The 17367-nt window shown below is 34.1% G+C and overlaps 1 protein-coding gene and 1 non-coding gene across 2 annotated transcripts; both read right to left on the bottom strand.

The window, feature by feature from the left end:
• LOC107893483 (glycosyltransferase BC10) lies at window positions 1-4525 on the bottom strand. The gene is made up of 11 exons (XR_005907859.1): window positions 3826-4525; window positions 2894-3458; window positions 2320-2418; window positions 2060-2160; window positions 1904-1975; window positions 1682-1772; window positions 1452-1532; window positions 1299-1358; window positions 1085-1207; window positions 390-428; window positions 1-281 (listed from the first exon to the last, which is right to left on the bottom strand). It is a non-coding gene; the product is annotated as a glycosyltransferase BC10 (transcript).
• A 1410-nt stretch (window positions 4526-5935) lies between these two features.
• LOC107894471 (uncharacterized) lies at window positions 5936-16857 on the bottom strand. The gene is made up of 2 exons (XM_041084817.1): window positions 15948-16857; window positions 5936-6105 (listed from the first exon to the last, which is right to left on the bottom strand). The coding sequence occupies exons 1-2, from the start codon at window positions 16855-16857 to the stop codon at window positions 5936-5938; spliced, it is 1080 nt and encodes a 359-aa protein (XP_040940751.1).
• Window positions 16858-17367: the final 510 nt, after the last annotated feature.

Genomic DNA, 17367 nt, shown 5'->3' with positions numbered 1-17367 from the left:
AAAACCCTTAAAATAAAACCTTTATCAATCAAAATTTTAATCCTGTTGAATGACATTGATCTGAGTCCACTTGTGATACTGATCCCATCAAATCAAAGAATAATAGCATTAATCACAGCACTAGGGAAAGGCAAGGGGAAAGGGAAAGACTACACAGATAGTGTTGTATAATTAGAGAAATAGAACATCAACCTCTCCGATGTTTCTGGATAAAACTTTCTTGCGAATAAATAACAAGGTCTCTTTATTCCATTCCACATGCATGGTCCTGTAAGCATTCTCTGCACCCACCACCCATACCAATTAATATACTAACACCCCCATTTTATTTATTATTTTATTATAAGAGTATAAAAATAAAATGAAAACAAAATAAGTGCTCTTTTTACCTTTTCATCACTTGTGAAATGGACTATGTCGTCAATGGTCTGCAAAAAAACACAATGAGTTTTTCTTTCTTAAATCTACACCAATCAACACACTCTTATTAATTCTGGTTGGGGTTTTGAGGCCCTTTATGGGTTCACATTGGTTGGGGTTTTGAGGCCCTTTATGGGTTCACAAAATGTGAACGACTCATAGTGTCTGAACAGAGTAGAACTATGGTAAATTGAAGAATTTGCGTATGGTTTGACTTAATCTCATGACCTATGGCATATAAGTCATTGATGGGACAGCATGCTACCGCTTGAGCTAGAGGGTTTTGTTTCCCCACTCTATTGAGAGACGCAGAATATGAATGCCACATGATACCTGAACAGGGCGGAAACATGTGCAAACTCATCAGTTTGCGCATGGTCTGACTCAACCTCATGACCATATAATATATGGGTCATTAATGGTAGAGCATGCTCCCATTTGAGTTAGCGAGTTTTGTTTCCCTACTCCACAGAGAGTGGAGCATTTTTAAATGCCTAAACAGTTGGAACTGTGGCAAACTGAAGAGTTTATGCATGGTCTAACTCGAACCCCATGACTTACGGCAAATTGGTCATTAATGGCAGAACTCTCGGCCTTTAAACCCGTAGGGCTCTTAGTAGAGACAAGGCACATAAATAAAATGTAATGTAATGTGACAACGTACTGTAAGGTTCTCGAGGAACTTCAATGTAATATCTTCGGCCTTAAATGATTTAGGATGCCACTTCCGTTCAGACCAATCCACATATGTTACTGACCGGTTTGCTATTCCAACAGGATCAATCATCTACATGCAAGTATGCACAAATATAATATATAAAAAATCAAAGCAAGTATTTATTGATACAAGCAGCATAAGCGAGTCTAAATGTACCAACATTGAAAAAAGTTGGCAAGTAATGCTCATCTGCATAGCAATTGCGCCCTTCCATATTTGGCTGACACAACACACATAACATGGATGTTAATATAATCACATTATATTCTTATTCACAATACATGCAATAAGGTGAGTCCAATAGGAAGATTACCTTGCAGTAATACCTAAACTTAGTGTAATATAGGCTGTCAGCCATAACTATTATAGCATGCTGCCGCTTCATGGAGAACCACTGAAACAAACAAAAAGTTGATTAACTCATTTATAATCACAGATTAAACCCCAAAATGTAATTGTCCACCATTGTCTATTGTTTCAATCTAACTACACTTTCAGTGTTTAGCTGCAAAGCCATATATTATTAGTCTAAAAGGGATTTACCTGTGAGCCTTTTCGAAAATGGTCCTTTTCAACTTCAGGCATCATATGCTCGGAATATCTCCCAGATCCATGTGGACCAAGATCCACAAAACTGATGAGAGGAAGAGATCAAGTGAGGGAAAAAAATAGTTTTCATAAACTCAATATTTACAACAACAAATGGAAAGGCTTTCACACTAAAGTTACAGGACAGGATAAAGGAAAGAGTTCAATGTTGCTTACGAGTCGATAAAGCTGACATTAGTGAGCATCAAGTAGTTGTAGACATAGTCAAAGTTCTGTAATGGTATGCAACTGTGGAAGAAGGTTTAAGGGGAAAACTTCAGATAACTACTTATCATGAGAATATTAAGAAATGAAATCCTATGCCACATTTACCTTTCGGACAACAACACGAACTGCTGGTTATCAGGGTCTAAAAGTGCCCGTGCCAACAGTCTCCTCTCAGCATCAACCATGGAAATTTTACCCCAAGACACCTGCATTTTTATAGCTGCTATTTAGGTGACACTATATAAAGTGATATTCAAGCAGAAATTTGAAGTTTAATGGCGGATAAAGATTCATCAAAATTGAGGAGCAAAAGGTTTCATCAAAATTTTTATAACAAAATGCATAAAATGATTAATGCTACCAACCGATTCACTGTGAATGTCTCGGCCCATGAAGTAATGACTTGTGTGTACTGGCTTTTCTTTGGAAGCATGAACATAGACAGAGAATCTACCCTCATGGCCCTGCAGGAAAAGATTAAACATTGTGATTTTTAGTAGTGAAGTTTGTATAAGTCCCCAGCAAAGGCATATATCGGTGTACCCATGTTTCTATATAATTTGTTCACCTACAAAAAGCTTTAAAAAGAAAGAAAGAAAGAAAATGCAACCTAGCCTGTATTTAGATCAGTTTGGAAAGCCAAGAAATGAATACTTCTGTCCAGCATGCACCAGCACCTATGGCTGTTTTTTGCATTTATCAGAGCTGATACCAAATTTCATTTAATATGAATGACAAACATACAAGGCAGCAAGTTCAACACAAAGATCAAGGCCCATAAGACACACAAAGAACAAAGCCATGTTAAGGCAGCTACTTGGAACCAAACATAAGCACTCTTATTGGAAATACTTGCAAATAAGAAGTTGCATAACCATAACCGAGTGAAAAGCCAAAACAAAAAACATCAATGATCAAGCAAGGAGCTGGAAGTCTTACCTGAAAGAACTTAGCCCAGAGTGGCTCAAAAGGGAGTTGCCCCGGAGTCAAAAACAGGAAGGCAATTTTCGGATTGTTGGATTCAATAGGAGGTGTTTTGAGGATTTCCTTAATTACAACCTGAGAGATGGTCTCATCATCAGTTAATTCCCTAGTAGGAATTTGGGAGCTGGTGGCTGTTTGAGCAAAGTACAGTCTGTAGGAGAAAAAATAAAGCAAGCTGCCGAAGTTGCCGGAGGGTAAAGATAGGCAGCAATCAAGAACAAGATCACAAAATTCACCAATACAATAATCCACACAGGCCTCTTGAGGTAGGGACGCTGTCTTGAACCAGACATGATGAGGAAATATCAATAGCTTTTACATTTAGTTGCCACTGCACTGCATAGGGTGGTTGCCTTCATCTAGATTTTGAAGGCAACATATCAGCATCTCAAACCATCACTCACTGTCCTTAATCTCACCATCTTATTACTTAGCCTGTTTTGACCGTTGACCGTTGACTGCAAACAGATACCCTTTATTGTCTGCAATTAAGTTTCTTTTTCTGGGATCAGACCATAATCTGAAAAAGGGTAGATGGTAGACAAAGACAGCATCAATTTAATGAATACAACAAACATGTATATGCTTTAAAGTTTAATCAATCTTGAAAAGAAAAACAAGTTTGAATCAGCAGTGACCATACTGTGATTTTGAATAACTCAGACACAAATAAACATAGTGACATACCCCATGTGAACAATGCAAAGATTGAACATAGATTTTTATGTATTGGTTCCTACATCAGACTCCTGCAAATCAACTTTACCTTCCCTAATATGCTAATGAGAATAGAATCAAAGTGAAGAACTCTTAGAGCAAATAGGGGGAAAAAAGAGAAGAGAAATGAACAGTGGTTGCAATGAAGTGATGAAGAGAAGCAAGAGTACCTTGAATTTGAGAGATGGGGTTTGATAGGAAAATGCAGAGTACTGAGAAAATATGAGAGTGAGAGAGAAAGAGAGAGAGATCCAGATCCAGATCCAGTTCAAGTTCCAGCTCCAGTTAGTAACAGTGGCAATTCTAAAGTCTAAGAAGGAAACTAAAGAAAGCACCCCCCATAAAAAATAAATTATTTTTTAAATTGGAAAAAAAAATCACTTTCTTCCCTTTCTTTCTTTCAAGTTTCCCACTTTGTCCATTCAAAAGTTCCCAACTTGGAGAAAAATGAAATCATTCAACTTGATCACTATCTACAGTTTTTTTTAATATACTTAATTAGCCATTTTTTAATTTATTATTTGTTATTAGTGATAGTAAAACAAAAGGAAAGTAACAGTCACATAGTCCACTCCAAAAACACATCTCATCCATTCATCCCTGTGTTGTGTGTATTCAATAATACCCAAAGGCATAAACTTTTTCATCATTAATAGTTCCTTATTTCATGTACCCAAAACTTTGGAATGTTTTCTTTTTAGCTTGAGAAGCAAGCAAAAGAAGTTTAAGCATGTTTAACTTAAAAGTTTTGGTCATTTTCAAAAATAAAGGTCAACCCAAGGTTCAGGAGGAGGACATAATATGGGGATTTTGTGGATATGGTGGGTTGAAAATAAGAAGAAAAAAAAAAGCAAGCTTGAAATAGAAGGGAAGATGGAGGAACAGGGACATAAATGGTTATGTATTGCCGTATGGATGGGATAATTTAGGACAATAGAAAAAGTGAAAAGAAAGAAAGAAAACTACTTATCCCCAAAAAGAAGGAAGTTGCCACTATTGGAGATTTCTGCCCTTAAAAAAATACCTGCGGTTTTATCGATTTTATATTTGATTTATTTTTTAATTTTCAGAAATTATTTTTTAAAGAAATAATATTTTATAGGGATAATATATAGGGATACCTAAACATGGCAACTTGTATACCTAAATTTTTTTAATCTAATTAGTATTTAAACGTGAAAACGATTTAGTATTATTTTTAGATATTTAATTAACATTATTTAAAAAATTGACTTGACATTGAAAACCAATAGTATCGGTGACATGTGGTAAATTTTTTTATTTCTTATTTTTATCATGTGTCAAAATGTGAAATTGTGATGTATTACTATTTTATTGATTGCCAGTGCCAAATTAGCATATTTTAATAGTATTAGTTAGATATCTAAAAAAAAACATCCAATTTACTTACGATTTTCAAATTTTAGATGCTAGTTAGATTCAAAAAAGAGTTTATGTACTAAATAGGTATAAGTTGTCAAATTTAAATAGCTCCAACTGTATTAACCCTTTTGATATTGCATGAGTTTTATAAGGGCAGAATTGTAAAATTCACCGTCAACATTTTAGGGTTTTCTTCACTCCCGCCCTTATTTTTTTATTTTTTTTGCAATCTCATCGAGAAGGTTGCAAAAAAATTAAAATAATGCCAAAATTGAATGATAATCGTTTAACAGTCAACATTTTTGTGCATGCCACCTCAATTGATGACATTGCTGAGGTGTAGTGACACGTTAGCGATGAAATGGAATTCTCAATTGAAAAATTCAAATTTAAAAAAACAATAAAAATATTTAAAATGCACAAATATTAAAATATTAAAAATAATTTCTTTCTTACTCTCCCTCTCCCTCGCGTCTTGCTATTTTTATATTTTAATTTTTTTAATCTTCTTCTTCTTCTCCCCTTCTCAAAACAAACCCCAACAACAACAATCCTGTCATCCCAGGTTTTCTAGTCTAATCGAGAATTCCTCTTTCACAAACTCGACATTTTCAAGATCCGCATCAAAGATAAACAAGGCCACAAGATTCTTCGTATTATCGGAAAACTCTTCCCTAGTAATTAATGATCCCCATGCCCCCACCCCTTTTTTTGTTGATTTATCAGTATTATTTTTTTTAAAGAATATTTGAGTTGTGGATGGTATTTTGACGTGGGGGGTGTGGGTAGATCAGCTCAGTTATTGAGCGTTGACATTGTGAAGAAGTATTTGGAAGAGCATATATTTCCAAGGCTAAGAAAGAAGACGTTTTTGGTGTTGTACGTGCACACCGGGGTTCAAAGGATCAAGAACTTCCCTGGCATCTCGGCGCTACGGTGGATAAATGAGGCCATCCCCATCAATGTTAGGGATATTCTCCAAACTGTATACTTCCTGAACCGTGGCCTCCAACCCCATCTCTTCCTCGCCACCTTTGGCCACTTTCTCTTAAGCTGAGGGTAGAAAACTAAAAACAAACCAGACCTTTCATTCATGTATTCTAAGCATATTGACTTAGCATTAGTAGAAACGTTGGGCTGGTTGGGTGTGACCATAGTGTGGAGATGGTGTTAGAAGGTGATAGAGAGGAGCAGAGGTCAGCAGTGGTGAGCGGCGCAGCATCGGCTGCTAGGGTTTGTTTTGAGAAGGAAAGAAGAAAAAACGACAGAAGGAGGGATGAAAAACAGAGAATTTTTTTAATAAAAAAGAAAAGATATAGGGAGACGTGAAGGAGAGGGAGAATAAAAAAATAAAAGGAAATTTTTTTATATTTTTTCATTTTTTTAATTTTTAGTTTAAAATTTTCCTGAATCTATTATTTATATTTTATTATATTTTATACTTTTAATTTTTTTAATTTTTTACATAAATTTAATTCAAAATCCTACATCATCGCTAAAACGTTACGACACCTTAATAATGTCATCAACTTTAAGAGCTGAAGTGAAAAGACCTCGAAACATTGAGGGTGATTTTTGAAATTTTGCCTTTTGTAAACTATTAGTGAATAATAATATAAAATAAAAATTAGTTGAAGATTTATAAACAAGGCATAATTATAAATTTAACACTTAATGTTTACATCTTTTATTAGTTTGACCCTTATTCTTTTTGTAAACTAAACGTGACCCTCAAACTTTCGAAAACAATCAAATCGTTTTATTAAACAAAAATATTAACTAAAACATTATTTTGGTAACGATGTTGGCATGGCCATCTATTTGTGCTTTATGCTGATATGACACAATTTATCTCGTATGTCACGTCTAACAATTTAAAAATTATAAAAATATTCAAAAATAACAAAATTCAATATAATAAAAAGAAAGTTTGTATTTTTTTTTAAATAGCATGAAGCAGACGTGGATTGCTATGTGAGCTGCCATGTTTAAAATTTTAATGTTTTAGCTAGTATTTTTATTAAAAAAATAATTCGGCTCTTTTTGAAATATTGATGGTCAAATACAACTGATTTTAAAAGGCTAAGAGTTAAATTGGCAAAATATATAAACTTTAAAGACTAAATTTATCATTATGCTTATAAATAAATAATAGGGTAAATTACACCAGTAGTTAACCAACTATTTTGTTTTATATATTATGTTGGATTTTTTTAAAATTTATATAATAAATAAAATGATAAAGGTTTTTTAAAAATTAAAAAAAATCTTTACATTAAAATTTTTTAAAAAATAGAACTGCTAATTTTAAAAAATAAAAATGGTTTTCAAAATCTCAATAAAAATTAAAAATTTAATTTCCAATAATTATAAAAATAAAAAAGTAAAAGTTATATTTTTAATTATGTAGTGGAAGGTTGTGCTCTTATTTTATTTTATTTTTTGTTTGTTTAAACTTTAATGTAGTTGGCTGCCAGGTAACGCAAACAAGTTTCTTCTGTGAAATCTTTGATTTTCCAACGAAAAGTCTTCTCATATTCTTCATGTTGTTTTTATTTTTATTTTTATTTTTTGTATTTTTTAATTGACAGCTCAAAATAAAATGATTTTTTTAGTGTTTTGACTTTTAAATAATTCAGACACGTGGCAATTTTTCTTCCCCCTTTTAAGCTGATATTGAAGTCAATGATATTTTTAATATGATATGACACATTTAGAATCTAAGTGAAAAAAAGGTTAGTATATTTTAAATAATTAAATAAAAATTAATTTTGATTTTAGTTTAAATAATAAACATTATTATTGGTAACTTCAAATTTTATTATTTTCTTATTTGTATATTTTTTAAAAATTTATCAAAATATAAAAAATATTAATATTTATAAAAAAACATTTCTTCCTTTATAAAAAATGAGCTATTTTTGAGTTGAAATCGATGTTTAACACCAACTCAATTAAATTTTAACAATATTATAGATATAAATTTTAAATCCAAACTTCAAATTATTTATTAGGTCAAGATGCGTTTCATTTTATTGTTGATATTAGGGGTAATATCGGTTCGGTTTAGTCAAGTTCTTTATTTTCAAATTGTCCATCTTAATTCAGTTTGATGCAATTATGTTCTCGATTCTTTTCATATTACTTTTTGATTTTGGATTTTTATACTTACTTGACGAAATAAGTCTTGTCTTATAACTTTTGAATGTTATTTTTGTAAAGTTTCAAATTCTTTTTTTTATATAAATATTGCTAAAAAGAAATAATCTTTAAAGTTAATCAATAACTTGAATTTTTTAGAAAACATTTTTATATAGAATGTTTAACTTATTTTTATTATTTTAAATATAAAATATTTATTTTTACAAAAAAATTAAAATCAATTATAAATTAAATAAAAACAGAATTTGATACAATTTTGGGTAACTCCAATTTTTTAACTTGCATTTAATAAACCGTTTATATACCTCTGTTTGATTCATTAATCTATTTAAATGGAATTTTAAATATTAAATGTGTTAAATAATTGATAAATACATCTACATTATTATTTAAGTCCTTAATTGAGTTGGTGCCACGAGTCAACCAGACACCAACTTGATTAGAGAAATTATGGAAATATTATTTCGTAATTAAAATAATTATATTATTTGAGGGTACTTTAATTTTTTTATTTTAACAAAAAATAATAAATATATATATATTGTGGGATTTGAACGCACTCTAATTTGATTAGTAAAAAATTTAAATTTACTATTTAACCAAAGTTTCATTTTAATATTTTTTGTACGTTTTTATTTTAATGTGCACAATTTATTACATTCATCATTTGTATATATTAATAATATTATTGATTGAGTCATGTCACAAGTTAACTCGACACCAACTCAAGATTGATGAGAACACCAAGATAAACAACCGTATTCATTTAGTATTCTTGATATGTTGTATTTTTGTCTTTAAATTTTGTTTTACTCACAAATTAATTAATTAATTTTTTATTTTAACATCGTTTATATTTTATTTGGTATTATTAATTAGTTTCAAATCACATAATTCATTATTTATTATATATTATTTCGAATGACACATCTATGTTCTAAATATGTGATTTTCATGCGCATAAGCGTGTGATAGAGTTTTTAATATATTTGACTTGTTATAAAATTTTCTATATTTGATTCAAATTCACTAGTGGTAAAAAATAATATTTTATAAAATAAAAAATTTGATTTTTATAAAATTTTTGAAATTTTTTATTTTTTATTAAATTTTGAAAGACTGTTTTTTTTAATTGTGTGTTTTTTACGCTCTCTCTCTCTTTATTTTTTTCAATTTTGAAGAGTTTTTATTTACTTTAATATTTTGCAGGTTTGAATCTAACATGATTTAAACTTAAAAATAATTTCGAGCTCAAATAGTTTAAATGCTAAGATAGATCAATTCAAACTCATTTGAATTTGTCTCTAACTTTGGCTTGAATTATCGAGTTCAAACTTTGATATTATTTTTACAAGGGATAATGACATATCTAATTCTTATACTTTATGAAATCTTTTAATGTGACATATCTACTTTGAAGATGTGACACCCCTAAAGTGACCCTAGTCGGAAAGCGGTCTCGGGACCGCTAGACCGAGTCACCAAATTATTTGAATATGATAATTATTGCCTAAAATATGTGAATATAAATGTGTGAAAGTTTTAAGCTTCGATTTAGTTAATTGCATGTGAATTTAGTTGATAAGACTTATGTGAGAAAATTTAGAAATGAGCTAGGCAAATGCAAGTGGCCTAATAGTGCATGTAATCAAAGGGGTGGACTTGCATGTCAATTTCCCCCCATTTAAGTACTAGTGGCCGGCCATGACAAGGGATGATGGGCAAAACATGTTGTGTTAATGGAAAAATAAAATAAGAACTTGGGCAAAACATGTCATGAAACATGTTGTGTTAATGGAAGAATAAAATAAGAAGCATGGGCAATAAAATATTAGTGTTAGTAGTGTTGACACCATTTTTTGGATGAAAACGGGGTCGACTTGGATTTTGAAAAAAAAGAATGAAAACGGGAGTCGCCACCAATCCTTTTTTGACGAGGTGTGATTGGGTCACCTCAAAAGGTGGTTGTTTTTAATAAATGATTTAATTTTATTAAAACAACGATTTCGGTCTACGAAATTCAGAAAAATGAGTTCGGGAGTCGGTTACGCACGAGGAAGGATTAGCACCCTCGATACGCCCAAAATTGGTACCTAGTTGATTAATTAGTGTCTTAGTGTCGAAAATTTGAAAACTTGAAAGAATTTAAAATACGATCCCTCTTTGTAAAGAAAATGCTCAAATGTTAAGGACCTTCTCGTCTCACAATATAAAATGTCACATCCAGTAAGTTAGGACACGACATCTTGAATTTTCGAGAACGAGCTTGCCTTTTATATAAAAATTCGTGTATTTCAAAAGGTTATTCAGTTAGTTAAGGTGAACGAGGAAAATCGAAACCCAGTAAGTTAGGGCACGTTTCCTCGAATTCTCAAACACCGAATATTGCCTTTACTTGCAAAAATCTTATTTCGAGGTAACGAAATGCCATACCCAGTAAGTTAGGGAACAACACCTCGTATCTCCGAGAATAAGCATTTTTCAAAACTCATGTCACGATTTAAAAGAGTATTCCGTTATTTAGGTTAAAGGAGAAAAATCGAAACCCAATAAGTTAGGGCACGATTGTCTCGAATTACCAAATACGGAATATTACTTTTATGAAAGAATTATTATTGGGTTGGATATAATGATAATAAGAATAATATTAAAGTAAAGTAAACAATAATACTATATATAAATGTATATATATATGTATATAATAGAAATACACACTACTATATAATAATAATAAATATAGAAATACAAAAAGTAAATATAATAAAATATTAAATTAAAGTAATAAAAAATAATACTATATATAAAATATATATATACATAAAAATATACACTAATATATAATAGTAATAGTGATAGCAAAAATAATAAAAATATAAGTAATATTAATAATATATTAGAATACAAAAGTAAAGTAATAACAATAGGGGTGATAATAATAATAATACAAACAATAATACATATATATAATAATAGTAGTTAGAAATAAAAAATAATAAAAGTAACAATAATGATAGTAATAATATAAATAAATATGGAGAGGGCATATATAATATAATAATAATATAAAAAATAATATATACATGAGAAATAATAATAATAATATAAATAATAGTAAAAATAATAAAATAATAAAACAAAGCTCTCAACTCTCTTTCTCCCTCTTTTCTAAATCCGGCCGTTGGTCCGGCTTTGCTTCGGTCATGGACCCCCACGGGCCGCCATCGGCGCCACCGTACACGGCGGCCGGACCTCAAAAAACCTTTTTCGATAATGAAAATATGGGTAAGCTTCTTACTTTTATTTTTACTTTCGTATAAAAAAACAAAATAAAATTGAAAGGAAAACAATAAACAAACAAAGAACTAAAGATAAGAATAGACAAAAGAAACCTCTTTTGCTTCGATCTTTGATTAATCTCCAAAAACTAGCCTTTCCAAGAAACAAAAATAACCTTTTTTACAAAAAAACACCTCCAAAAAACAAAAAAAACCTCCTCCAAAACAAAGAACAATCCTTCTCCAAAAAACCAAAAACCCACCCCTAAAAACAAAGTCTTGAATGGCTTTTATAGCCAAATTTTACAAGTGGAGTGGTTGGGGTGGTTTAGGTGGCCAAGGGTGGTGGAGTTGGTGGCTAAGGTGGGTGGCCAACAAAGGTGGTGGAGCAGGTGGCCAAGGTTTTTATTTATTTATTTATTTATTTTTTGTGTTTGGGTTGGGATTAGGTTGGTTTAAGTTGGGCCAAAATTGGGCCTTTACAGCTGCCCCTCTTTGCTCATTTTCGTGTAACGAGAATAGAGCAAAGACATCAAAAGGGCCAATTTTGCCCGGTCTTGCCGAGTCTTGATTTTTTGGTGCTCATCTTCTTCCAGTAGCCTTATTCCAGTCTGCTACGTCTTGTTGCTTCGATCCACTCTACTGCAATTTCAGATACGCCTTGTAGCTTCAATCTACTCTGCTACGACTCCATGGGGATGAGATTTGTGTTTTTAGTCTGCTCCACTACTACTTAAGGAGATAAGACTTGATGCGATCTGCTTCACTATTGCTTAGGGAAATAAGATCTGTGGTTTTATCTGCTCCACTACTGCTTAGGGAGATAAGACTTAATGCGATCTACTCCACTACTGCTTAGGGAGATAAGATTGTAATCTTCGATCTATTCCACTGTTGCCCAAGGAGATAGAACTACTGGCTTTAATGTACTCCACTGTAATCGGAGAGGTAAAATCCGCCATCTTCGACCTGCAATCTATTCCACTGCTAAATACAGGGAAATAGAGTCTGTTTTCAATCCACTTCCTACCAATATAGGAAGGCAGGATCTGCAATCTTCAATCTATTCCACTGCCAGATACAGTGAGATAGAGTTATCGGCTTCAATGTACTCCACTGTGGTCAGGGAGGTAAAATCTGCCATCTTTGATCTGCTTCACTGCCAAATACAGGAAGGCAAGATCTGCAATCTTCAATCTACTTCACTGCCAGATACAGGGAGATAGAGTTATCGGCTTCAATGTACTCCACTGTAGTCACAGGGAGGTAAAATCTGCCATCTTCGATCTGCTTCACTGCCTAATACAGGAAGGCAAGATCTGCAATCTTCAATCTATTCCACTGCCAGATACAGTGAGATAGAGTTATCGGCTTCAATGTACTCCACTGTGGTCAGGGAGGTAAAATCTGCCATCTTTGATCTGCTTCGCTGCCAAATACAGGAAGGCAAGATCTACAATCTTCAATCTACTTCACCACCAGTATGGGAAGACAAGATCTGCATCTTGGATCCACCTCCTATCAATATAGGAAGATAGGACCTGCTATCTTCGATCTACTTCACGCCAATACATGAAGACAAGATCTGCTTTCTGCGATCTACTTCGCCACCAATATGGGAAGACAAGATCTGCATATTGGATCTACTTCCTATCAATATAGGAAGATAGGACCTGCTATCTTCGATCTACTTCACACTAATACATGAAGACAAGATCTGCTTTCTGCGATCTACTTCGCCACCAATATGGGAAGACAAGATCTGCATCTTCGATCCACTTCCTACCAATATAGGAAGATAGGACCTGCTATCTTCGATCTGCTTCACGCCAATACATGAAGACAAGATCTGCTTTCTGCGATCTACTTCGCCACCAATATGGGAAGACAAGATCTGCATATTGGATCCACTCCTATCAATATAGGAAGATAGGACCTGCTATCTTCGATCTACTTCACACCAATACATGAAGACAAGATCTGCTTTCTGCGATCTACTTCGCCACCAATATGGGAAGACAAGATCTGCATCTTCGATCCACTTCCTACCAATATAGGAAGATAGGACCTGCTATCTTCGATCTGCTTCACGCCAATACATGAAGACAAGATCTACTTTAATGACTTCAATCCCTCCCATTGCAACTTTAAGGGTATAGGATCTGTTTCTTTGATCTGTTCTCTGGGGAATATGACCTGTAAAATCCATTTTATGGACCTATTTATGCCTAGTGTTTAGGATGGCATGATCAGAATGAATCAAATGCTTCTAACTAGATGTGTATGAATGAATGCAGAATGTCATGAGAATGATCCATTTTTAATGTTTGAGTTGTCATTGCTCATGTTTTATCACTGACATGTTACAACGCCTTCTTGCTCGGCTGGCATATCCAAAGAAACACTTAGTCAGATTGCCCCCACTGCGAACGTCAAAGTTTAATCCACTGGGACATAAAATTTGTACCATCAATCTCCCACCGTAAACTAAGGGTAGAAGGATATGGCTTTTTCTCGATCCTCTGCTATCACAATTCAAGGATACAGAATGTGAAACTCTTTGATCTCCTACACTATTCCCAAGGTGTCATACCAAATGTTTATGTACAAATGCAAAATTTCCTTCTCCGAGAAAACCTTTTCTTATTACTTGGTGAACATCGCTTGTTTGTTCATTGAAGCTTTGCCACCAACACGACATCTTGTCATTTTGTTCAATGTTTGGACAACAAAATTTGAAAGGATAGTCCCGACTTGGACTCTTCCTTTTTGGACACTTTGAATTTGGTGTGCTCTAAACAACAGTCCTGTTTCAGGCTCCTTCATTATTTAGAAATTTCTAGAGTAATATGCAAAACTCCAATTGCTTGAACATTCAGTTTATTAATAGTTATTCTAAATGTTTTTCGAGAAGGTTACCACAACGAACAAACAAATGTTATTGAGAACAAATCTCGAGATGAATGAGTTAATCGAGATAGCAAATTTTGCTAAGATAAAAAATGAAATAAGACAATGGACAAGAATGAAATTTTATTGGGGAGCAAAGCTTGAACTGAATACAATAATCAAGACAACAAATTTTGCCAAGATTCAAAGTATAAGATGACAACAGGTGCCCCAGATATCGCAGCACGAGCTTCCCTGCACAAGTTTTCTAAAGACCATTTAATATGTGTTTGGAATCTACAGTATTTTGTCGATACCCTAAGATGTCACCTACTCTTTCTTGCGATTCAGGTGTAGTAAGACCACCACATGCTTCAGATCCTGCTCAAAAATTCGAGCCGTTCCGTTCACCTCACGCTTCAAAATTCGAGCCGCCTTTTTCAGGTTTTCAACTCAAATCCCCTTTGGTCTCAAGGTGCCTTTTGCGGGTTTTTACCTTGGCCTCTCCCTTTTTTTTTTTTTTTGAATGCCCCCTTTTTAAGTGAAATACTTCTTGACTGAGTCTGAATTTACAGGATTTGACAGGCTTTTACCATCCATTTCGCTCAGGATTAAAGCTCCTCCTGAAAAGGCCTTTTTTACCACATAAGGACCTTCCCAATTTGGCATCCACTTTCCTCTAAAATCCTTTTGTAGAGGAAGAATCTTTTTCAGCACCAGGTCCCCCTCGTAAAATTCTCTGGGACGAACTTTTTTGTTGTAAGCTCGCATCATTCGTTTCTGATACATCTGACCATGACGAATAGCTTTTAACCTCTTTTCTTCTACCAAGTTTAACTGGTCATATCTGGATTGAATCCATTCAGCCTCATCCAACTTTAGTTCAGTTAATACTCGGAGAGAAGGAATTTCAACTTCTATGGGTAAAACTGCTTCCATCCCATAGACTAAAGAAAATGGTGTTGCCCCGGTAGAGGTTCTAACAGAAGTGCGATATGCCAGGAGAGCAAAAGGTAATTTCTCGTGCCAATCTTTGTAGGTTTCAGTCATTTTTCCTATAATTTTCTTGATGTTTTTGTTAGCTGCTTCCACGGCACCATTCATTTTTGGACGGTACGGTGACGAATTGTGGTGTCTGATCTTGAACTGACTACAAACTTCCGCTATTGAGTTGTTGTTTAAGTTCAGCGCATTATCGGATATGATCCTTTCAGGCATCCCGTATCGACATATGATCTCTTTTTTCAGAAACTTGCTAACTGCCGACTTCGTGACATTTGCATATGAAGCCGCCTCCACCCATTTAGTGAAGTAATCAATAACCACAAAGATAAAACGATGCCCATTGGAAGCTTTTGGAGATATTGGCCCGATAACGTCCATTCCCCACATGGAGAAAGGCCATGGAGAAACCATAACATGAAGGGGTGAAGGTGGTGCGTGCATTTTGTCACCATAAATTTGACATTTATGGCACCTCTTGGCATAATTAATGCAATCCCCTTCCATGGTGGACCAATAGTACCCAAATCTCATAATTTGTCTGGCCATCGTGAAGCCATTGGCATGCGTTCCGCAGATACCTTCATGCACTTCTTCCAAAATTTCCTTTGCCTCAACAGTATCCACACACCTTAACAGTACTTGATCTTTTCCTTTTTTATACAAAATTTCCCCATCAAGGACATAGTCAATGGTTAATCTCCTTAATGTCTTCTTATCATTTTCTGTCGCATGGTCAGGGTACTCGCGACTCTTCACATATCGCAATATGTCATGGTACCAAGGGTGATCATCCTTTCCCTCTTCATTGTCAATGTTGCAACAATGGGCTGGAGCCTCATAGATGCTGATCTGGATAGGCTTCATATCTTCTAATTTGTTCACTTTAAACATGGAGGCTAAAGTGGCCAAAGCATCTGCCATCTGGTTTTCATCTCGTGGGAGGTAACTAAAGGTGACACTATCAAATTCCTCGATCAATTTCATAACCAATTTTCGATAGCGAACCAACTTCGGGTCTCTTGTTTCCCATTCCCCCTTGAGCTGGTAAATTACTAATGCAGAGTCCCCGTATACCTCTAGCACCTTAATTTTCCACTTTATGGCTGCCCGAATGCCCATAATGCAAGCTTCATACTCAGCCATATTATTTGTGCAGTCAAAGTCCAATTTGCTAGTGAAAGGATAATAATCTCCACTAGGGGACACGAGTACTGCACCAATTCCGTTGCCTATAGCATTTGAAGCTCCGTCAAAACTCAACTTCCAAGGACCACTTTCTTGGAAATCTTTCTTTACGGTTGCGGCATACATCAAATCCTCATTTGGGAAATCGAAGTTCAATGGCTCATAATCATCGAGAGCCCTACTTGTTAGGAATTCCGCTATTGCACTCCCTTTGACCGCCTTCTGGTTCACATAGACTACGTCAAATTCAGATAGAAGAATTTGCCATCGAGCCATTCTTCCATTCAGAACGGCTGAATCCATCAAGTATTTCAGAGGGTCTAATTTGGAGATTAACCAGGTCGTATGGTACAACATGTACTGTCTCAGTCTCCGAGTTGTCCAAATTAAAGCACAACATAATTTCTCGATTGGCGAATATCTTGTTTCGCATTCGGTGAACTTCTTACTGAGATAGTAGATCGCTCTTTCCTTTCGTCCTGATTCGTCATGTTGACCAAGCACGCATCCTATGGAATTCTCAAATACTGCCAAATACAGTATGAGCGGTTTGTCTGGGCAGGGTGGCATCAGTACTGGGGCTTTGGATAAGTAATGTTTGACTTTTTCAAAAGTTTTTTGACATTTCTCATCCCATACACCTGGATTATGTTTCTTGAGGAGGCGAAATATGGGGTCGCATTTCTCAGTTAGCTGTGAGATGAACCGAGCAATATAGTTCAGCCTTCCTAGAAAACCTCGAATCTCCTTTTGAGTACGCGGCGGGGGTAATTCTTGTATTGCTCTTACTTTGTCAGGATCAATCTCAATTCC

This window comes from Gossypium hirsutum, chromosome A13, assembly GCF_007990345.1.
Source record: "Gossypium hirsutum isolate 1008001.06 chromosome A13, Gossypium_hirsutum_v2.1, whole genome shotgun sequence".
Taxonomy (NCBI): Eukaryota; Viridiplantae; Streptophyta; class Magnoliopsida; order Malvales; family Malvaceae; genus Gossypium; species Gossypium hirsutum.
Note: the sequence above shows the minus strand (reverse complement) of the source record. Positions and strands in the feature narration are given on the sequence as shown.

What these genes read in the sequence shown, in the direction of transcription:
- LOC107894471 (XM_041084817.1), bottom strand. Translation starts at nt 16,857, where the DNA reads ATGGATTCAGCCGTTCTGAATGGAAGAATGGCTCGATGGCAAATTCTT. An exon ending in TTTGGAAGAAGTGCATGAAG is followed by an intron (nt 6,106 to 15,947) that starts GTATCTGCGGAA and finishes GTTTGTTTTTAG; the next exon opens with TTTTCTACCCTCAGCTTAAG.